This window comes from Petaurus breviceps, unplaced genomic scaffold, assembly GCF_028583685.1.
Source record: "Petaurus breviceps papuanus isolate PSGF00001 unplaced genomic scaffold, PetGlider_PUasm1.0 138, whole genome shotgun sequence".
Lineage (NCBI taxonomy): Eukaryota > Metazoa > Chordata > Mammalia > Diprotodontia > Petauridae > Petaurus > Petaurus breviceps.
In genome coordinates this window covers 184,066-208,575 of record NW_027185694.1, presented here as the reverse complement: position 1 = coordinate 208,575, position 24,510 = coordinate 184,066, and the positions used below count along the sequence as shown (strand labels likewise).

The 24,510-nt window shown below is 35.8% G+C and overlaps 1 protein-coding gene across 3 annotated transcripts in view; it reads right to left on the bottom strand.

Annotated features, from left to right (window-relative positions):
• AGTPBP1 (ATP/GTP binding carboxypeptidase 1) overlaps positions 1-24,510 on the bottom strand; it is a 238,964-nt gene that overhangs the window by 109,072 nt on the left and 105,382 nt on the right. For all 3 annotated transcript variants that reach the window (XM_069105050.1, XM_069105046.1, XM_069105052.1), the window contains 4 exons: positions 18,109-18,286; positions 13,758-13,855; positions 10,480-10,596; positions 3,397-4,103 (listed from right to left, as the gene is read on the bottom strand). In XM_069105050.1, the coding sequence (XP_068961151.1) occupies positions 3,397-4,103; positions 10,480-10,596; positions 13,758-13,855; positions 18,109-18,286 (1,100 nt within the window). The remainder of the gene's footprint in view (positions 1-3,396; positions 4,104-10,479; positions 10,597-13,757; positions 13,856-18,108; positions 18,287-24,510) is intronic.

Sequence of the window (24,510 nt, the reverse complement as noted above, 5' to 3'; positions counted from 1 at the left end):
CTAGTTGCCTTTGAATTCAAGTCACCTCAACCAGATAAACAACATTCCTGCATACTGAAGGAACTGGCAGTTGTGGTTGTTGAACCATTGTCAGTGATCTCTAAAAGCTCAAGAAAATGAAAAAAGTGCTGCAGAACTGAGTTGCTCCATTCTTCAAAAAAGGGAAGAGGATAGAGTCTGGAAACTCAGTAAGCTTGAATGTAATTTTCAGGAAAATTCTTGAACTGGTTATTAAAAAGAAGTGGTTAAAGAACATTTAGAAAGGGAATTGGTGATCAAAGAAAGCTAGCATGGCTTCCAGAAGAGGTGCCAAACTAGATTTATTTTCTTTTTTTTTCCAAGAGTTTTGAATGTATTTGAAGGGGAAATACTAGAGATAGATTTTATCTTGATTTCAGCAAAATATCTGCTAAATTATTTCATACCTTTCTTATGGAAATGACAGAGATGTGGGCTAAATAATGGATAGAGTCAGCACTGACTGAACAGCTAGACGAAAGGACCAATCATTGTTTGAAGTCAATATAATAAGAGGTGTCCAGTGGAGTGTACCAAAAATCTATTCCTAGGGTAATGCTATTTAATATTTTTAACAATAATTTGGATGTGAGAGATAATTTGCAGTGAAGTTTCCCCATTCTGAAAAATCAAATCTAGAGTGGCTTTAGAATCCACTAGGCCTAATTTCAGAAGTCACCTGACCTTGCAGGAATCTGGGACTTAGAACAATGGAGACCCTCCCCAATGCCACCTCAGCACAAGATGTGCCAAATAAGGTCAGAAGTGCTTTCTCAAATGTACATTGGGTGATCTGTTTCCTTGTTCCAGTAGCTGAGGTAGATTTCCACGTTTAGACTGTACACCTAACTTCCAGCCAATGGAAGAAAAAGGTCAGGAGTGGGTGGGGAGAATTCAGCTTTAGGGCTTTATAACTTCGCCATTTCCTTTTGTAAATTGCTTCTCCTCCCTGACCATTTGTCAGGAGGGTGGCCCTTTCTCAATATTGTAAATAAACCATTCTTTTCTGCTTCCTACTTTGAGAAACCTCTGAGTATTATATGGGTAAGGATCTCTGCTGCACACAGTTTTTGGGGTGCACACATAGGATAAAAGCATAAATGACACACTTGTCAAATTTTCAGATGACATAAAACTGGAAGAGATTGTTAATATTAGTGGATGATAGTGTCAGGATCCAAAAAGGTCTTCACAGACTGGAGCATTGGGCTGAAACAAGCCATACTTGTTATCAGCAGTAAATAACTGAAAGATGAATATAATTTATGAAGAAATATTTGAAGTATATAATTTTGCAGAGTTATAAAAGTGTATTTTGCATTCTCTTATCTGAATATATGTTGCATCCTTCCCCAGACCTCCTTGAAGGCAGGGACAATTTCATCTTTGCTTCCATATTCCAGGTGCCTAGCATAGTGCCTTGCACATAGCATTTAGTAAATGTTAAATTGAATATTTCAAAACTTGGAGTAATGAAGCACTGATAGGTATTTTTATTAGAAATTATAATTTGAATATAATTTTGTTTTATATTGATTATTAGAAATATAATTTACTAATCAAAATTACCATTAAGTCCATGCACAAAGATATTATAATGTATAATTTCTTTCCTATTGTCTTTAACTTTTAGTAATAAGTATATTATTCCACTAAATCTTTAGTAAAAATTGAAGTCATTAAGACAGATTTAAAGATTTTATTGTTTTTATTCATGGAATAATTTGACAAGTAGTAGTATATCATTATTGTATATGAAAATATTGTTAAAGCATTTTTAATCTGCTTATGTCTTGTATATATTTAATACGGGCTTAGAGCTGACCTTCTTGGTTCTGGTCAACCTCTTGGGTAGAGTAAAAGCAGCCCTGAGCACTTGTTTATTATACATATATACACATATATACATACACACATATATAACTGTTTTATTCATTAACAAGATCATAAAATATGTATAATGCGGAATTTATAAATATTGTTAACATTTTTCTTTTTTTGCAGTAGAATTATCCTAGAGCATGTTAAAAGGCTTTAAAAATAAGTTCCTTGAGGACAGGGACTATTCATTTTTTGTATTTTAATCCCATGGGGAAAATGCCCATCAATGGAGAGAAAGAAAATTCTAGGAAAAATCATCTACCAGACCTCATATTCTACATTCTTGAGTATTTCTTTTTACAGCTAGTACCATCACCTGGAAAGGGACCACAAACAAATAACTGCTTAAAATTTTCAATGACAAATGACTATTAAAATATCTCACCTGTATAAAATGGTCCAGTCATTAGTCCCACTAAGGCAATCTCTTATAAATTTCTCCCTTAAAAACACTTACAAATAATCATCTATCTGAAATCACTAGATAAATCACTTCAATCATTTCTTTTTTCTGTCTTTCTTTTTATTCATTTATTTGGGTTTTGTGGTCAGGGGAGAATGGCTAGGTTTTCCTATCTTGCCTTGATTAGAAGTGCCTAATTCTACTACTGATTGGCACCAGACCTCTGACCTGGGCTGGTTTATTTCTCCTTAGGTAGCCTTGTGAACCCATGCTTTCAAGAGTTCACCATACTTGTTCAAGACTTAGTGTGGACACCGAATCAACTCAGTTAATAAGTAATAAAACAATTCACTAGCCTCAGTCTCCCCATAACAGGAATTACATATGCATACTACCACACCTGTTGTACGGTTACTTCTTTTTTTTTTTTTTTTTTGGAAGGGGGAAGGCAGGGCAATTGGTATTAAGTGACTTGCCCAAGGTTACACAGCTAGTAATTGTTAAGTGTCTGAGGTCACATTTGAACTCAGGTCCTCCTGAATCCAGCTGCTCTATTCACTGCGCCACCTAGCTGCCCCTATACAGTTATTTCTTAAATTAATTATATATTTTATTTTTACTGCAAATTTCCAACATCAAATTTAAGATGTAACACATTAGTACAATGTATCTGGTCTTTCTTTTGATATTTTATTTCCAACCTGCACACCCAAGACAAAAATCTAAGGGGACAATGTAACTGAAATATTTAATTTTTAAGGAATATATGTCAAAAATTAATCAACAATAAATTTTAACATTTTGCAACTTAATAATGGTATGAAGATATTTTTGAACTGAACATTTTCCAGTTTCTTCTACACAGCATCATAGTTGTAAATGTTTAACTTTTTTTAATGACTGAAGATTAAATGTCAGAATGTGCTTGCATTTGTTAGGCTAAAAATGCTAATAACTTCCCTCTGAAGTAATTTTCTTCCTAAACATGAAGCAAATATAAAGAAATACAATTAATTATCCTTGAAAATTAAGAAAAAGTCATTATTCATATTATAATGGTCCTTTTTTGGAGGAAAAAGAAACAGATTACTCACCTTTGCACACCATAGGGTCTTTCTAAAATAGGTTCTTTAAATGGAGGTGGAATGTGACCAAAATAATCAGGATAAGCCACTTCTGAATACTCAGGAACAGATTTAGTATTTTTCACAATCTCAACATATAGATCAGAGTCATGGAGTGGTGGCATGTTGGGTATTTCAATTGATGTTTGCTCCACTGATGAGTTAGATGCAGAATCATCATCTTCTTCAGTTTCAACCCCAGTAAAACATAGTTTTCCTAGTTGAACAGTTCTTCCCTCAAAGAGCACATTTCCACAAGTAGAAATATGTGGACATGTTTTAGTGCACGTGATGGAGGTAAGGTGAGGACTGGAATCTTTCTTTATTCCAGCAGTAAAGCTCTGGGAAGTGTGGGGAGCATTCTGCAGTGTTATTCGGTCCAAGGCCTTCACTAGGTCACTAGTGAGATACTGGTTTGATGAAGAAGTTCTATTTTGATCGCCTTCCTGTTGCTGCAATGGACCATCCCTGTTTTTATTATCGTCTTTTGCCAGGTCTAAAAAGGCAGGTTGTTTATCGCCTTCCTCTCCTTGTGAAGTGATGGTCTTTTTCACTGACGTCATTAAACTGTTTGGTTCCACAGGTGGCTCTTCTCCTGCTGTAGGAACAACGATAGGCCCGCCTAGATTTCCTTCCTTTGCCAAGGGTTTTGGTTCTTTGGCAATTAAATCACATTCCTTCAAAAACAAAAAGTACAATGGAAAAAATTTACCAGCATATAGTCAAATATGTTAGCAAGACAGCCTTTAAATTCTTTCATACTGTATTATAATAATGGAACAAACAAGCGGTGGCGCTGCTTAAGAGTTATCCTCAGAGTGAGGAAAACCTGGGCTGAAGCCCCATCTTGGGCACATTCTGGCTGTGTGCCCCAAACACATCACTTATTCTCTCCACTCCCTCAGGAAATACTCTCAAACTGTAAAGCTGCAGACCAAGTGCTGATCTACATTAATCAAAGTTCTCTCACCAAGAGATTCATCTCATACCAATGAAACCAAAGATATGAGATCAGAAAAAATAAAGTATATCGAGCAACTTTAAAATCAGAGTGTAGGAATAAAGCAACGTTTCTTTAATCCCTCCCGCCCCCCCAAATTAAAGGGTTTTAAAAGAAAATGAAACAAGGTTGATTTTGGAAGAACTGATGGTATTCCAACTAATGAACTATATAAAATGTACCAAGTTAAGGGGCTTAATGTTAGATGGAATAGACAAGTGAAAGCTGCCCCTACAGATGCTCCTGAACCATTATATCCAAGTTCGTCACACCTTCAGGGAGAATAGGAAATTGGCCAAGCCCTATATCAGATGAAAGAAGTGTACAGGGGGTGGCTAGGTGGCGCAGTGAGTAGAGCACCAGCCCTGGAGTCAGGAGGACCTGAGTTCAAATCCAGCCTCAGACACTTAACACTTACTAGCTGTGTGACCTTGGGCAAGTCACTTAACCCCAACTGCCCTGCCCTCCCAATTCCAAAAATAAATAAATAAGTGTGCAGATGAGCTGTAGACCCCATATCCATCTGACAATATAATGGAAAAATGTATCTAATACTGTAACCAGGGCACTGATGGATACTGGAACAGAGGCCTCCCTTATTTATGAGAACCCCAATAAATTCAGGCATGGAACTCCTATTACCATCACAAGACTGGAAGAAGCTGATATGAATCTGACTGAAGAAGCCAGATAAGTCAAACTAATGATGAAAATTGGACAATTACCTAAGAAAGAATATACCATGGTTATTTTACCCATTCCTGAATACATCATTGGAATAGATATATTGAGAGGTGACCCTGAATTTACCTGAAGGAAGCTCAACAAAAGATTCAAGATTTACCAATAAGAAAGAGGCCCAAAAGTTTACAGGATTATTTGGATATTGGTGACATCACATACCGCATCTGGGGCAGATTTTGAAACCTTTATATAAAGTTACTAGGAAGAAATATGAATTTGATTTGGGACTTGAGCAGAGTAAAGCTTTTGAAAAAGCCAAAGTTACTATACAACTGGCCCTAGATTTACGGCCTAAGCAAAATGGTCCAGTGTAATTACAAGTGACAGTATAGGATGATTATGCCAACTGGATTTTATGGCAAAAACAACAAAGCCAAAATGTACCTTTAGCATTTTGGTCTAGGAAATTTCCTTCATCTGTAGTTCAACCTTTTGAAAAGCAGTTGTTAGCTGCATATTGGGCTTTGGTTGAGACTAAACAACTGATTCTCAGTCATGAAGTGATATTAAGGCCTGGAATCCCAATTATGACCTGGGTAATGAGTACCTTAGCTTCTTACAGAATTGGACATGCCCAAGAGGCCAGCATAATTAAATGGAAATGGTATATTCAAAATAGAGCGAAAACAGGCAAAAGTAGACTTTCTACTCTACATGAATGTATAGCAAACATTGATACTGAGGGACACATCCCCTGACCCTAAACAACAGTTGGTACAGTCCTTGGTAAAATGAAATAACAGATATGATGGATTAACTGAAGAAAAGAAACATGCATGGTTTTCTTACAGGACAGCAAAATATTTGGGCCCTAAAAGACACTGGAAAGCAATAGCCTATAATGAACGTACTAGGCAGACTTTGGAAAATACTGGGATAAAATATGCTGAACTTATGGCAGTATATCAAGCCATTAAAACAGAACAAGGAGGACAGTGTCATATATTTACTAATTCATGAGTGGTAACTAATGGGTTAGCTTCCATGTGGAAAAATCAAAATTGAGAAATTCATGATAAACAAATCTGGGGCAAAGAATTATGGGAAGATAGGGACATGTATTTGGTTACTAATTTGTCAGTTTTTCATGCAGATGGCCCTCACCATGCCAGATCGTGAGTATAATACACATACTGACCAACTAGCAAAGATTGCTACTCAACATACTGCCCCTACTCTGACACCAACTGATGATCCAGTACTAGCAAAATGGGTCCATCAAACAGCTTAACATTTAGGGGTCCAGGCCATACACTGGTAGGCATAAAATTGAGGTATTAATATCTCTCATTAAAACAGGTAGCAGAGGAATGTCATATATATCAACTGAAAGAGGAAGGAACTGTTTCTCAGGTAGTAACTGGGTAGATAGCAAGGAAAAAGTCTCAGACCAAATTTGGCAAATAGATTATATTGGTACTCTACCACAAGATGAAGGATGCAAATTTATAAGTACTTGTGTTGACACCTACTCAGGTATACTAGTGGCTTGTCCTTATAAGAACGCAACCCAGAAAAACACCTGTAAAACACTAGATCTCATAAGTCTATTTTATGGAACTCCAATGCAAATTCAAAGTGACAATGGGTCACATTTCAAAAGTAATAAAATGAATAGATACTATATATTAAATAATAGAGAATGGATATAATCATATTCTATATTATCCACAAGCATCTGGGTTAATTGAAATAATGAATGGATTATTGAAAGAACAGTTAAGGAAATTAAGTTCTAATAATTCAGATCCCCCAACATTGGAAAGATAATTTGTTCACTGATTTATGTAATTTGAATAATAGACCATTGGTAGGAAGTACACCTCTAGTCAGAATGATGACCCCAAATCTGCAAATTAGAAAACAGCAGACACATAAGATCCCAAATATTGAGCAACAGACTGTGAGGCAAGATGAACCAGCACAGTATTCAGGAACACCTGGCTCGGCAGGATATGATTTACAGTGTTTAGAAGACTTTTGGTTGGATAGAAAAGAAATAAGAAACATCTCTACTTGAATATGTATGAGAATCTCTAAAAATCATTTTGGACGGATATTACCTAAATCAGGTTTAGCAGCTTGAGGAATACATGTATTGGCTGGAGTAATAGATTCTAATTATCAAGGAGAAATTATTGTGACATTCCAAAATATGGGTTAAGAACACATATAGTTTTGTAAAAAGGATAGAATAGTTCAAGTGATCATTATTCCTTGTGAAACAATACCCCTTGTGAAAACTGACCCTCCTTCTGAAATAACTATCAGAGGAACTGAAGTTTCTGGTTCTACTAATAGAATAAAATTGGGAGCTAAAGTATGGGTAAAGTGGAAGTCAGATTAAGTTCCAAAGGCTGTGGAGATTATAGCACATGGGAAAAACAATATCATAGCTGTTGTTTATTCAGGAGAAGGTGATTTCCAAATCGTACCCTTAACTCATATATTCTACTGTGAACGAGACTATGATAGTAAGTTCACAGACTCCAGAGGAACGGCTGACCCTATATTTGTTTCTTTTTGGCTTTTTGTCTGTTAAATTTGTTTGTGAGATTTGTTTCCTGCAGGCTTAGTACCCTCCATCTGCAGATGCCTGATCACTTATGCCAGAAGTCACCCAATCACTGTGATGTGCCACTCCTGGACCTGGCGTTGACCAAGTTCCAGATGACAGCTAAAGAACTTAACTTTTGAATGGAACCTCATAGGGCAGGGACAACTCTACGTCCAATTTCAGCTTGAAGTAGCTTTGGAGAAGAGACATTTGCCCCTTACCCCAAGATTTTGAGCCCTTTCTGTTCAAGGGGGGAAGGATGGGGTGCTTGTGCCCAATCCCCCACCCTAAGCTATTGTTTTCTGTACTAAGTATTTCTATTATCCCTGTTATATTGTTGCAAAGTTCTGTTGATATCAGTCTTTTCCACCAATTATCCCTAAACTCTCATTTATTGTTAGTGTATTTTTATTATGTAAGGGATATGAAAGATCTTGGGGCCAAATTTAATGGGAATGGGAATTTGAAGATCTTCCCTGCCCCTTAATAGACGTAGGGTGGAATCTGAAGACCTCCCCTGCTTCAAAAGTAAACTCTGCCCCCTAATAGGCTGAATGTAATCACATGGAGCCTTTGATGGAGGGAATTTGCTGAAGGGTGGAGCAGAGCCCACAGGAAGCTTCCCTGCTTCAAAGATAAACTCTACCCCTGGAAGTAGTAGTCACATGGAGCCTTTGGTAGGGCTGATGGCAAGCAGAGCCCACAGGAAGCTGGTAGTCAGAGCCAGAGAGACAGTGGAAGAGAGAGGTGCTCAGACAAGGAAATACAGAGGTTTGTGAGTAAATATCGATCTTATATTGATTTGTGGAAAAGCTAAAGGATGCTGTGGTTCTCAAGTGCTGGGCTTCTTAATATCTTTGTTACTCTGATGGAATCGGCTTACAGATTTGGGGATTTGGTTTTCTGGTATCTAAATAAATGTTTTGGGGCGGCCAGGTGGCTCAGCGAGTAAGAGCACCGGCTCCAGTGTCGGGATGACCTGGATCAAATCCGGGCTCAGACACTCAGCACCACACCCAGAAATAACTGGCCTTGTAACCTTGAGCAAGTTACTTAACCCCGATTGCTTTAAAAAAATAATGTTTCAATTTTGTCCTCTACTTGGAAAATCTGTTATATTCTGCAATTGAACATCATGCAATATTTAACCTTCTCCACCCTCCAGCCAGCCCTTTGATTTTTTTTTCTATTATTTCTCTGCATCAGCTTTTTTCCATTGCTTGTAAGGGTTTCTGTATGTTTAAGTATTTTATTGTAATTAGGTAGTCAACACTTGTGAAGAGGGAAGATAGGAAAAAATTTAATCTAAACTCAGTCTTTTTACTCCTACCTAAATAATTCTGAGCTCCCCTCTCAGGCACTTTGTACTATCTTTGGGCTAAAGATACAGGACTGCTATCTATGCCTTTCACTCCAGTGCATCTCCAGTTCCATGGCACAACCTAAACATTCAATTGGAATTGTAGCAGCTACTTAACCTGTCCTGTGAATAAAGTTATATAAATTTCTAACAAACCTGAAGTAAAGAAAATTCCCAAAGTAAAAACCATCTTTTCAATTACCTTTCCTCTACATCACTTTCTCATAAACACATATACTCAGCATCACACATTCAGTCTCTCTTTTGGAGAAATAAGAAAAGAGAATAGTTGACTTTTTGAAAAGAACCTTGGAGACCACCTAATCTAACATATTCATTTTACAAATTAGGAAACTGAGGCCCAGAAAAGTAAAGCAATTTTAGTGACATCACACAGTTTAATCATAACAGAGCCAAGATCAACTCCCCCAAGCCACACTCAAATATTAGGTTATTTATATCCCACTTAGTTTTTCTATTAATTGCTGCTAACTCAGGCTAAGCTATTTAGCAAATTAGAGTAAAAATCTTTAGTGTGAATTAAGGGTGGTAGCAAATCTTAAGTTAAATGTTCTAATACTTCCCCATTTTCACATGACATTACCAAAAAAGAAAACAATTAACTTAAGAGATTATCATATTTAGTTGCAAATGTCAATGATAACATAAAAGCAATGTTTAGTTATCACTTTCAACTAGTTCTTACTTCTAACACTTCAGTGCAATTAAATGAAAAGACATAACAGATGACTGGGTTTCTTTAATATTTTAAAAATTCAAATGTTGTAGAGTTAATGTATATCTAACAAGTTATTTCAGGTGAAAAGAGGCCTTAAAGATGACCAAGTTTACACCATTTTTTTTTAAACTCTGAGGACTAGATCTCCCTGTCTTATCCAGGCTAAAAGTACACTGGTCACTCACAAGTCAGACCCCATTTCTGATCAGCAAGAAAGCTCTGACTACCATTTGCAACCTAGGCAGTTTCACTGTTCCTTAAGCAGCTCGTAGGGGTTCGTCAACTTGGTGCTGATCTTAATGCTGACATCCAGTTGGCTTTAGTCCCTCTGCAGCTCAGAATTTCCAAACTCAAGTGATGCACCAGCCTCAGCCTCCCCAGTAGCAGGGACTACAAGTGAATGCCATCACTCCTGGCTTTTGCCATTCATTTTATGGATAAAGCAACTTATGGATGTTTTATGGATAAAGCAAATCCAGAGAGGTTAAGTATTTTGCACAAGGTCACGTGGCTAAATAATTACTGACAAAGGAAAAATCCCTTCTTGTTTTCAAAATTAAAAGCAAAATAGGAAATATCTTTCAATTTACAAGAGAAGAGAATTCTTAACTGAACAAACATTAAGGACTTGGATTAATCAGCTTTTTTTTTACCTGAAAGTCATCAGAAAGTTCATGGAAAAAATGTTCATACATTTTTAATTCTTCTATTGGTCGTCCTAGTTCTTGCTTGGGTTTTAATTTGTTGATATCAGTCTCAATGTCATCATTCTGTAACAATCAAAACATACTATATCAAGGGTTAGGTATGCCTTTAATAAACCAGAATAGACTCTCAATTTAATGCAATCCAAATCACCAAAGGACAAACAAAATAAATTTTGTAATAATTCCTACTTATTTTCTTTTAATAATCTAATTTAACATTTTAAGTGTTCTTTAATAAAGAAAATCACAGCATTAAGACATGTATTAAACCAATTCAAAAGAGTCAAACTGTAAAATATATACTTGAGGTTCAGTTTTTTAAAAAGTTGAATTAAAAGAAACCTAACTAAGCTATACTAGTGATTTTTGAATATAAAAAATTCAGAGAAACATGGGAAGAGCTGCATGAAGGGATGCAGAGTAAATAAAGAAGAGTTAAAAGAGCAGATACATACATAAATAAAGTCATCAGTTAATCAACAAATGCTTAAATCTGTTCCATGCACTGATGCTGGGACAGGAGTAAGACTGTCTCTCTGACCAAGCTTACAATCTACTCAGGAAATACATGTTCACAGAGAAGTAAATAAATATATCCATACAGAAGGCAATTTGTATGGTGGTGTGGAGAGGGGAGAATATAACAACCTGGAGATTCAGAAAAAGCCTTCTGAAGATAGAGAGACTAGAGACTGTATGCAGGGAGACTACATAGGAGAAAAACTGCAGTAATCCAGGCAAGAGATGGTATGGGCCTGAGCGAGGGTGGCTGTGGTATAAATAGAGAGGCAACAAATTCTGGTTAAATACAATGGTCAATGTTATTATTAACATGTTATCAAAGCAAAAGAACCAACCTTCATTTCTGTTAACAACTAATAAACCAGCTTTTTGGTGGAGGAGATATACTATGTAACATGGATTTGGGGGGTATTTCAGGGGAATGTTTTGGTACACTTAATAACATATAAGTCCTTCTCAAACTTCTTCTATCCATGACCCTTTTGAAAATTTTGACATCCTATACTCCACAAAACATGAAATATAATTCAGTCTGTCCGTTCTGGACAGATTAGAAGCAAACTATGTGCCATACTCTGGGAGGAAAGGTTGAAACTGAAGGAGAGGTTAGAAGTATCCACTGGAAGTGGAAAAGTCTGTGGCCAAACAGGCCTAGTTAAAAGTACTTTGTGTGTTCAGAGGAGATTTCAAGAAATGACAAATATCCCACTCTGAGAGATCAAGAAGAATTGGGAATCTGATCATATCGACTGCTATCTACAGTAGTTTTCTGATCCCAAATTTAGAAAGGGCCTTAAAATAACTTGATTGATTATTATTAACTCCACTAGGGAAGTAAATTTGCCTTATTCATTGCATAGCAAACTCGACCTCAATACTGCAGCCCTTGAAAGCACAGAAAATTTCTACTATGTATACATGGAAACAATAAACAGGATTCAGTCATACAGAGCAAACTAATAACTATTTGCACTACACTAAGAAAAAGAACCAAAAAGCACATGTAAATTAGGTACTTTTTCAAGAAAGCAAAATGTCTTATATTTTAAATTATATTTTTAAAAATCTATTTTCCCTCTCCCCATAACCACACATACATACACACATTTGAAAAACAAAACAAAAATAAAACCATCATTAACAAATAAACATCAGGCATATGCAGTGAAGCAAAACAAATGGCTACACTGACCCTATTCAAAAATATACACCATATTCTGCAACCTAAGTCCATTATGTCTCCACAAAGATGCTTTATCCTTGGCCCTGTGGAATCATGGGTCACTTGGCTGATTAGAGTTCCTATTCAATCCTATACTGTACCTAAATCTAACTGGTACACCACAATCACTAATGTCCATAACAGTGACTTCAAGGGGAGGTTAAATTATGTTCAATATATTTTATTTAAACAAGTCAGGTAGCATAGGCTTGAGAAATATTTCCATCAAAACTGTTAAATTAAGTTCTAGCCCTTAAAACATTAATTTGGGGCAGCTAGGTGACATAGTGAATAAGAGCACCAGCCCTGGAGTCAGGAGGATCTGAATTCAAATCTGACCTCAGATACTTAACACTTACTAGCTGTATAACCTTGGGCAAGTCACTTAACCCCAAGTGCCTTGCCTCCAAAGAAAACAAAAACAAACAAACAAAACATTAATTCTCAGCAATCTGAAAAACTCTACTTTCTATACAATAAAGTATTTCCAGTGAGTTCTAGAGATAGAGGGTCATCACCCAGTGAGTTGAATTTTTCAGGGCACAATAAACTTATCAAATACCATCTACCAAAACATATGAGTTGGGTCATGGAGGGAGTATCTATCCCAATTCACAGATCCTTCAAGTATTTCTATATTGATACTAATGTTCACAATGTCCTATAATCCACTGCACAAGGGACTCTATTTAGTTAATACACAAAAGAAATTCTTATCCAAAAGGATAATCTTACTTATAATAAGGTAGTGATGTGTGTGTATGGAAAGGCATGTATGTATATATGTATGTGTGTATACATACACACACATACAGAATCACTTTCCTAAAAATCTTTAAAAGCACAATGTACACTTCAATAACGTAAATGTAAAGAACTACCACAAAACAATCAAAAGTGAATGTTCCAAAACTGCAAAGAATAAATATGACCCAAAAATACACCCCCACCCCACTCCTTTGCAGAGGTGGGAAATCCATGGGTGTAATACACTGCATGTTTTCAGACTTCATTTCAACATATCAATTGGTTTTGCTGAGGTTTTTTTTCCCTTCTTGCTCTTTTTCTTTTAAAAAAAATGTTATATGGTATAGTTCTCTGAGAAGTAAAGAGGGAAGCTACTAAGAGAAATTCTAATGATATAAAGAGCTAAATATTGGAATAAAGTTTATTTCCAAAATAGTAAAATGTACAATAATTTTTATCATTTTACATTTTAATTATATGTATATTAAAATCCTTCCTAGAGTCAAAATGAGAGAATTAGATAACACTTCAAGGCCCCTTCCACTATAAGGACTTAATACAAAGTTTTACTTCTCTTTGCAATAGCTTACTCTCACTGTTGAAAAAAAGAAAGTGAAAAGAAAAAATGGGTACAAATTCAGCAATAAAGTTCTGTCATTATTTAAATTTATTTTCTTTTTACAATAGTAATGCATATTGTATAAGTTAATTGACAATAAACATTTATACCAACCTTAAAATTTTGGTCTATATCATCATCATTCTCAATTTCATTTTCAGCTTCTAATTCAAGGTCTTCATTGTCATCGCTTTCATCTACTACGTCATCCACTGTGATACAAAAGGCTCTATAAGTAGGTGAGAAGCAAACTTTCTACAAAGTGACACCCTGGGGAAGACTGCTATGTTTAAAGTACTAAAAATTCACAGCATAAACTACCACAAATGTATAAATATTTATAAATAATTATGTTATTAATAATTAAATAGCACCTTCTGTTACGGTTCTCCCTTCACTTCTTGTGCTTGAATAGCACATGACTGTAAAATTTATGGTAAAATCACATTAGTGTCTTTTATGGATATATAAAAAGTCCCTACCAGTGAATCTGTCCATGAGAAAATAAGAGATGCTCTTTTCCGATACTCTCTTCTGTCTGGGTTTTTCTGACACTACGCTTAGTTCTCTTCTTATCTATCTGATTGCTCTCTCAATCTCCTTTGCTGGCATCCTTTGCATCCACCCTAACTGCAAATGTACTCCAAAGGCTATGTCTATCCTGGGTTTTACTCCCTTCAGCTTCTTACTTATTAACCTGGTCAGCTGCCATAGGTTTAACTATCATGTCTATAAAGATTACTTCTAACTCTATATATCCAGCAAAATTTTCTCTCCTGAGCGCCAGTCTCACATCACCAACTATCTCCTATACATTTTCAATTTAATTGTCCAAAGGCATCTCAAATTCAACATATCCAAAGAAGAACTTATTATCTCTTCCTCCCGTTTCCCCCTTAAAACTAACGCCTCTGACAAATTTCTGTATTTCAGCCATGGGTACATTTCCATCCTCTCAATTGGGAAGGTTCATAATCTCAGAGTCATCTTTTACTCCTTCCTCTCCCTCAACTCATATATCTAGTCAACTGGCAAGTCTTGTTGATTTTACCTCTAAAATATCCCGCATATTTCCCCTTCTTTTTACTCACATGGTTACCACTGTAGCTCAGAATCTAATCATCACTCATTTCATCAATACTGAAAAGCTTCCTAACTGTTCTCCCCACCTCAAGTCTCCCTCCTTCCAATCTTCCACATAGCTACCAAAATGATTTTTATAAAGCACAGGTCTGACCATGTCACTCTTCTGCTCAATAAAATCCAATGACTCTACAGGATATTATATAAACTCCTTTGTTTTGTATATAAATTCCTTTACCAGTCAGATTCAACCCACCTTTCCAGCCCTGTTACTCCCTTTCATGCACTATGTAGTAAAACTGAACTGACCTATAGCTGTTACCCATACATGACATTCAATTTCTTAATTCCATTTGCATTAGTTGTCCTTCATACTCAGAATGCATTCCCTTCTCATTCCAACTCTTATAATCCCTAATTTTCTTCAAAAATTCAATTCAAGTGGCAGCTTTTACATAAAGCCTTTCTTAATCCTTCAAATTAATAGTGCCCTCTCCCCAAAAGAACTTAATATACAAATATAGATATAGAATATGCCTATATGTGCAGAAGTTGTATCCCCCAATACAATATAAGCTCCTCGAGAAAACAGAATATATCATTTTCATCTTTGTATAACCTATTACTACCACAGCTAGGTGGCACAATAGATAGAGTATTGAGCTTAGAATCAGGAAGAACTGGGTTCAAATTCAATCTCAGATACTTACTAGAGATATGACTCTGGAAAAGTCATCTAACCTCTGTTTCCTCAAATGTAAAATGGGAATAATAACATCACCTACCTCACAGGGATGTTGGGAGATCCAATGAGATAATATTTGTAAAGAATTTAGCACAGTGCCTGGCACATAGAAGGTGCTACAGAAATACCCATTCCCTCCCTCTCCCTGGAACATAAGAAAAACTCAATAAAGATTTGCTGACTGATGCTTCTATTTCTCCCTAGTGAATGTGTAGCTCTAGGATCAAAAAATTAAAATAAATTTATAAGCAACAGCCAGATACATGAGCTGAGAAAAATGACTACTGGAGAAAAATGAACAAAACAAATTAGACTGAGAGACTAGTACTAAGAAAAAGAATATTTTCTTGATTAGCTAGAATATAGTAAACTCAGCTAAACAGAAAAGGGGATGAATCAGATTGTTCTATAAACCAGGCAAAATAAATATTTTATACAATAGATTTTTTTTTTAACTCAAAAGGCTGGTCTGAAAGTTGTTATTGTTCTGACGTGGAAAAGGGACTACTTATTCATTAAGTTCTAACCAGAAGATGGAGCCATACGCCCTTAGATGGTGAAGGTAAACAGAAAGCTAACAACAGTCTGACAACAGCAATAGAGTATTCCTTATATTTGCACAATGCTTTTAAAAAAAAAATTGAAGGCACTTTTACATAAAACACCTCATTAGAAAATAATATGTTCACTGAATCTTTACCATGAAAGTTATTGAAATATTTTTAATACAACGTTTCTACAACAAAAGAATTCTGAATATAGTATCCTAGGAATTTTTACAGATTTAACCATTAAATATTAAGAATAATAATGTGTGGATAATAATACAATTTAAATTATTATTACTACCAAAATATATTACTGTTAAGGAGGAGATCTAGCACAGAGTCCAAATTGAAGAGGGATTCCCTAAGATCCTCTACTTACTCCTATTTGCTGATGACACTGAGTTGATTGTATTAAGCATCAAACTACTGCAGAGGTTCCTGGACAAGATCTATAACCACTCAAAAGAGTTTGACCTAATCATCCCCAATGCAAACAAAGAATGCCTATGTCAGACTCTGATATACAGTTAGATGGACAATAAAAGAGAATATGTATCAACATATGCATTTGGTATATATCCTGAAAATGGACAATGAATTAGTACCAGGATTAAAAAGGAAAAGAGTTAGTTGGATTTTGAGGGGAAAAAGGCAAAGGTCCTTTAATAACCCCAAAACTGCTTTCTGAAACAGAGGCCCATTTTTAAAATAAAAAATATTCTACTGGTGCTGCTGTATGGCTGAGAGTCTTGGAACATGACTTCAAAGAATTAAAATTTAATGTTATTCAGAGGGAAATAGAAAAGTATATGGTAGATATAAGTAGGCTAAAACACATAGTAAAGTAAGGCATAAAGAAGAAGAGCAAAGGAAGTCATCAAAGAAATGCATGCTTGAAAAAGTTGATGAATTAGTTACATGGTGAGAGTATGAGACACTGCTGGATAACACATTTGCTCCACCAGCATTCTCATAATATCAAAAGAAAGGGAGGAAGGTCCCTAAACATTCAGTGAATGGCCCTCTGGTGGTGAACTTATGAGAAAATCTGTACAAGAGTTACACAGAAAGGCATGTATGCATGCACTACAGAATACATCACTGTTAGGACCACATCCTCTCTAAGACCTTTCCATGGCCTAAATTTAAATGTGTCATCATTTTACTACTTTAAAATTTAAACTTTGCGTTTTCCATATTAACACCATTTGCACTATTATAAAACATTTTCTTCTTTTATTCACTGCATATGGACAAAAAAAAATATCACATTATACCCAACAAATCTTCCCTTCTCCAAAACATTTTCTGCTTTACTAATTTTCTAATTAATAAATCTTAGTGATCCTAGACTTCTTGAAAATTTCACTTCTCATTTTCTGACATATACATATGCAAATTTAGCTCAAAATTAAAACAATTTCAGTCACCGATTTATCTAAACCAAAAAATAAATCTTAATATCTTCAATCAGATAAGTCAAGTGCAATTTTTTAAATAAATGTCTTTAGGGGGCAGCTAGGTGGTGCAGTGAATACAGCACTGGCCCTGGAGTCAGGAGGACCTGAGTTCAAATCTGACCTCAGACACTTGACACACTTACTAATAGTGTGACCTTCAGCAACTCATTTAACCCCAATTGCCCTGCCCTCTCCCCTCCAAAAAGAAAAAAATAAATAACATCTTCAGAGAGACAGAAAACCATAAGACTTTTAATGAAAATTTTATTTAGTTCACTTAATAGGTAAAAATGCAGCAATTAATCTCATTGATTATATATTAATAATATATGTATATACAATTTAAAAATCATAAGTAGCTATTTAAAAGTTTTGTATTATATTTACCTAATGAAATTCTCTTATAATTCACATTCAAAAATATAACACATATCCCTGTACTAAAATGCATTCTTCTGGCAATATAACCTGAAACTCAGACTCTCTTTTTAAAATAACAGGTGACTATTAAATGAAGTAAAGTAAAATATGATTACTATGTTAAGTCTTCCTTTTTCTATTCAATTCAACCACAAGAAAAGTAGACAAAAAAATAAAAATAACTGTGAATGGCAGATAGTTAATCATACCTTCAGGCGGTAAATTGTAGAGCTGAGCCACAGGTCCCGTCACAGGAATAACTGGTAATTGGAAATGAAAAGCACTTTTAATAGTTGGTAATGGAAGACGATTTTTAGGAAAACATTTCCTCATAATCAGACTGGACGTGTTGACGAGAGGATCAAGAGTTCTGACTGCCAAGCAATCCTATTTTTAAAGGAAAGGGAAAAAACACTATGTAATCACCATGAATAACTAATTTTAGGAATCTTGAGAGGAGAATGCTTTTTTCTGATATTTTTCACTAAAAATATCTATTTTATATCAATGTATAACTTTAAATACTTTTGTCCATTATAAATGTGAGAGTTCCTTTTTAGCATCAATATGAAAACTCTGATAATATTTAAAGAAAATGATAACCAGGTCATTATTCACTACTAGTAGTAAGCAATAGTTTGGGTGAGTTTCGGTACCCCAGATAACACTATGTATGGCATGATCAGTAACCTTTTGAGATCAAAGAACTTTTGTGGCAGGTAATACTCTGTGACTATACCTTTTTGATGGGTCACACTATATGATTTTCTACAGATTTTTTATTTTTTTTTCTGGTTTAAATGGGGTTTTTTTGTTGTTTATATAATTGCCTTGTTTTTTTTTCTTAATTAAATTTTATGTTTATTTTTAGTTTACATCACTCATTTCCACAAGATTTTGAGCTACAAAATTTCTCCCCATCTTTCCCTTACCCACCACCCCAAAACAGCGATCCCACTGTATACTTCCTCACCCAATCTGCTCTCTCCTATATTCTCCCCCCTTCCAACTTTTCAATAGAGGAAGATGTATCTCTATACCCCAGTGCCTGTATATCTTATTTCCCAGTGACATGTAAAATATATATATATATATTTTAAATATTTCATTTTAAAACTTTGAATTTCAGATTCTTTCCCTTCCTCCCTCATCAACCACCCTTACTGGGAGGATAGGTAACTCAATATACATGTGTACATGTGTAGCTACGCAAAAAATTTCCATGGTGGATATATTGTGAAAGACTGGCTATAGTTCCCTCCATCCTATCCCACCCCGCACTTGTTCTATTCTTTACTTTTTTGACCCTGTCCCTTTTCAAAAGTGTATGCTTCTAACTTCCCTCCCCACCAAACTGCCCTCTCCTCCATAATGCCCCCTCTCATCCCTTTCCCCTCCACTCTCCTGTAGGGTGAGATACCCTATTTAGTGTGTATTATCATTCCCTCCTCAAGCCAAATTCAATGAGAGTAAGGTTGACCCATTCCCTTTTGCCTTCCCGTTCTTCCCTTCCATTGTAACAAGTTTTCCCTTACCTCTTCTAAGAGATAATTTACCCCATTATGACTCTCCTCATCTCCTCTCATTATATTCCTCTCTCACCTCTCAATTTCACCTTTTGAGTATCATCCCTTCCTATTCAATTGATCCTGTGCCCTCTATCTATGTATACCTGTACACACATATATATATACATACTCACATATGTATTCATATGCCTATATACCCTCCTATATAGACATGTACATGTATGTATACATATATATATACACACACATTTATATTCTCTTCAACTATTCTCATACTGAGAAAAGTTTCTTAAGTTACAATTATTGTTTTTTCCATGAAGGCGTATAAATACTTCAACTCTGATAAGTTCCTTATGATTTCTTTTCCCTGTTTATCTTCTCATGCTTCTCTTCCTTTTTGTATCTGAATATCAAATTTTCTATTCGAAATTCTATCCCATTCAAAATTCTATTCAAATATTTCTATTCTGGTTTTTTCATCAAGAATGCTTGAAAGTCCTCTGAATCCTTTCACTGAACCCTTGAAACATTATACTCAGTTTTGCTGGTTAGGTGATTCTTGCCTTCAACTCCAGCTCCTTTGACCTCTGGAATATCATATTCCAAGCCCTTTGATCCCTCAATATAGAAGCTGCCAGATCCTGTGTTATCCTGATTGTGTTTCCACAATATTCAAATTGTTTCTTCTTGGCTTCTTGTAATATTTTCTCCTTGATCTGGGAATTCCAGAACCTGGCTATAATATTCCTAGGAGTTTTCTTTTTGGGATCTTTTTCAGGAGGTAAATGGTGGATTTTTTCAACCTCTATTTTGCCTTCTGGTTCTAAAACATCAGGGCAATTGTCCTTGAGAATTTCTTGAAGGATGATTTCTAGGTTCTTTCTTTGGTCATGGCTTTCAGGCAGTCCAATAATTTTTAAATTATCTCTCCTGGATCTATTTTCTAGGTCAGTGGTTTTTCCAATGAGATATTTCACATTACTTTCTATTTTTTCATTTGTTTGGATCTGTTCAATAGTATCTTGATTTCCCATAAAGTCATTAGCTTCCATTTTATCCAATCTAATTCTGAAGGAATTATTCCCTTCAGTGAGCTTTTGAAATTCTTTTTCCATCAGGCAAATTTGGCTTTTTAAGGCATTCTTCTCCTCATTGGCTTTTTAAACCTCTTCTGCCATTTGAGTTAGTATTTTTTAAGGTATTATTTTCTTCAGTCAAGTTTCTGACTCACTTTTCATGATTTTCTTGTATCATTCTCGTTTCTCTTCCCAATTTTTCCTCCACTTCTCTTATTTGGTTTTCAAAATCCTTTTTAAGCTCCTCTATGGCCTATAACCAGCTCGTATTTTTCTTGGAAGCTTTTGGTGCAGGAGTTCTGACTTTGCGGTCTTCCTCATGTTTCATGCTTTGATCCTTTTTGTCCCCAAAATAGGAGTGTAAAGTCAGAGGGCTGTGCTTGCTTTGCTTGCTCATGTTGCCACTCAATTACTTGACTTTTGAGCTTTTTGCCACAGTAGAACTCTGCTTCCTGGGAGCACAGCTTTGTCCCAAATTGCTGGGGGTTTTGCAGCTGCCAGAGCTATTAGTTGGGTGCCCTCTCAGAAGCCTCCACAGGCTCTGGCACCTGGTCACACACCCCAGGACCTCCACCCAAGACAACAATCCAGATCCAAGCAGGTTAAAGCAAGAGCGATTATCCCTCAGAATGGTTGCTTGGTCCCCCTACAATCTGCAGGCCAAGAGCTCTGAAGCAGCCATGCAGCCGTAGCTGCCACATCTCAGCTACTTCTCCCTCCAGGGGCAGAGGCCAGATCGCACTCCCAGACTCCCTGTTCCCAAAGTCGACACTGACCTCTCACTTTGTCTTTGGCATTTACGGGTTGATAATTCTGGAAACTGCCACAGCTGCTGTTGACCTACTCTCCCAATGTCCCACTAGCCCTAGTTAGGCGGCCCTGAGGCTAAAACCACAGGCTCAGGTGGGGCTGGGCTCTGCTCCCATGGTGCTGTGATGAACCCTTCCTGTTGGCCAGCTGGGCTGTCTTCAACAGATTTGTTTCTCTCTGTCATTTTGTGGGTTCTGTAACCCTAAAGTTGTTTAGAGTCATTTTTTATAGGTATTTGAGGTGGGTATGGGGGGAGCGTAGGGAGTTTTCCCACTTCTATGCGCCATCTTGGCTCTGCCCCCCAGATTTTTTATTTTATTGATGCAGGAATTAATGAGGAAATCCCTTTACCAATATAGTAGCTACTCTGTAATTTATAGTCTTAAGAAAGTTACCTGGGATACTAAACAATTATATGACTTGTCTAGGATCAAATAGCCAATATACACATCAAAGAGCATAGTTTTAGATCTGAGAGGGATCTTAGAGACCATCTAACTCAACCCCTTCATTTTACAGTTAAGGAAAATGGGCCCAAAGAGGTCAAGTAACTTGCACAAGGTTGCAGAGGAAGCAAGTGACAGAAATAGGTTTTGAACACCAGTCAAACTGGCCAAAGACAGTGTTCTTTCCACTGTACATTTGAAACCATGTCAGGTCTTCCTGACTTAAAGGACAGCTCCCTAGTCACTATAGCTCACTGCCTCTATCTATCTAAATACGTATCGACTGAAGTGATGTCGATTTTATTCCAACCAATATGATCAGTAATGGATTATACATGATCATCTGTTGGTTTATAATTTTATACAGGTCAACAGAAAGATTAAAAAATGACCACTACTTATTTCAAATGTAAGAAAATATTACTTCAGCAAATAAATATTAAATGTTACTCATAAAAATATTTAATAATACTTATTAATATGATATGATCTCCACTAAAATCCTACTTCTATGTTTTACCATGGTATGATGAAAATATGGATATTCAAGGTTATAGTTTCAGAAAACAAACTAAGGTGGGTCCAACCAAACTAGAAAGGCTTTGAGTACTCATACTACTTGATAGAATATGTTTGATACATGTCTGTTTTTCAGGACCAGCAAGTAAGTGAAGAGGCCTATCACCCAAAGGTTAGCACATGGTTTATGGATTTCTTTATCAACAGTAATTCATGAAAACCATGAACTAAGTTATGGAGGGGTTTTCAATTTATATCGGTAGAAAATCAACATCAAATAATGATTACCAAAATTAACCAATGAAATCATAGCTCACTGATGTATTCTAAAATGAATGAATTTAAGTGTGTTACTAATATAACTGTGATGTCTGTCTTTGTATTTCTTTGGAGAAATGTTCAAAATGAATTTCAGTAACTTGTAATTTCAGACATAACTAAAGGGTTCAGTATGCAGGTTAGCTTCCAAACTCCACATCAGAAGAGAATGGTCATAATTTGTTTACTCTTGGAACTTGCCTCAACTCCTGGGACCTTCTTACCCTAAAATATTTCTCTACAACACCAGATCCTTCTCCCATCAATGGGTACTTTTTGTGTGAACAGACCCAGGCTAGCCATGATTCATTTCCTTCCTGGCTCTGCTTCTGATACTCTATAGTTCACCACCAACCCCTCATTCAGGTACCAAGTCATCCTCAAACCCTCCAATATTTCCCCACACATACTTTTCAATTCCCTTTTATGTTTTGTCTTCCCTGATTAGAATGTAAACTTCCTGAAGGTAGTCTATCTTCTTTATTGTAGTTGTATACTTAGCACAGTGCATAGTACATGATCAGCACTTAATGACTGTTGACTTAACAACAGTGCTATCAAGTCAAAAACTGAAAGAAATCAAAATGTATACTTTTTCAATTAACTAGAGCTTTCTTTTATACCTCAAGTATCTCTCCTAATATTAAATATAATCTGGTCTCAGTTCTTAAGATTATAAATTTCAGGCTACTTGCATTGTAGTGGTAATGGATATTTCAGAGGATCAAAGGATTTCAGAGGCTAATTAGTTTACCATACCTGATAAGTTGTCATCCAGACTTGACTTGAAAACCTCTAAAAAGGACTAATCACTACTTCCCAAGATAACCTCTTCCATTTTAGTCTAACTTTTAAGAAGTGTTTCCTTACATCAAATCGAAATTTGCCTTTTTACAATTTCCATCGATTGCTTCCAGTTCAGCCTTCTGGAGTAGAAGAAATCTAATATATCTTATACATAACAGCCTTCAAATACCTACACACCGCTTTCAAGTTTAATCTTACTTTTTCTCTTCCCCATTTCCATTTCCTTCTAACCAGTGTTCATATGGCATGACTTTGAGGCCCTTCATCATCCTTATTGTCTGCTGTATGCTTTCTGATCATCAATTTCCTACCCAAAATGCAGTCCCCAAATAATACTATATACTACAATACTATAGAGCAGAGAAGAGGAAATTCAGACCCTCATCAGTCATGAAAAGTCCAAGTATACCTCTCCTTCATGTAGCCCAAGGTTGTAGTATTTTTCTTAGCTACCATAACATACTGTTGATTCATATTTACGTTCACAGTCTACTAAAATCACTAAATCTTTTTCAAATGAACTACTGCCTAGTCATATTTTCCCCCCATCTTATACTTGCAAAGTTAATTTTTGGATCTCAAGTATAAAATTCCAAAATAAATTTTCATACATGAATTCCATCTTCTTTCATTTGGTCCAATATATGTTTGTTGAGATCTTTTTGAACCCTGACTCTGTCATTCAGGGTTTTTATCATCTTACTTCCCATCCCCACCTCTCTGCTCTGTGTTATCAGAAAATTTAATAAGCAAATATTAATTACTTTATCCTGCTTGCTGATAAAAATCACTTTTTTTTAAAAAGTAAGGAAGATCTGCAAGAGACTCCACTAGAGACCTACTTCCAAGATGACATTGAAATATTAATGATTCCTCTTTTAGTCCAGCTGTTCAACCAGTTTTAAATCTATCTAACTGTAGCATCACCTGGATCACACATTTCCATAAGAAAAACATAAAAGACTTTGTCAACTTCTTTGTGATAAAATCTCAGTAAACCAATTCGTTTCCTGTTTACTTGCTGATGATGAAACAAACTGCCCTCCTCTTAATAAAGTAAGACCATGGGTGCAGAAAATACACAATCAGATGCAATCATTTTGCCA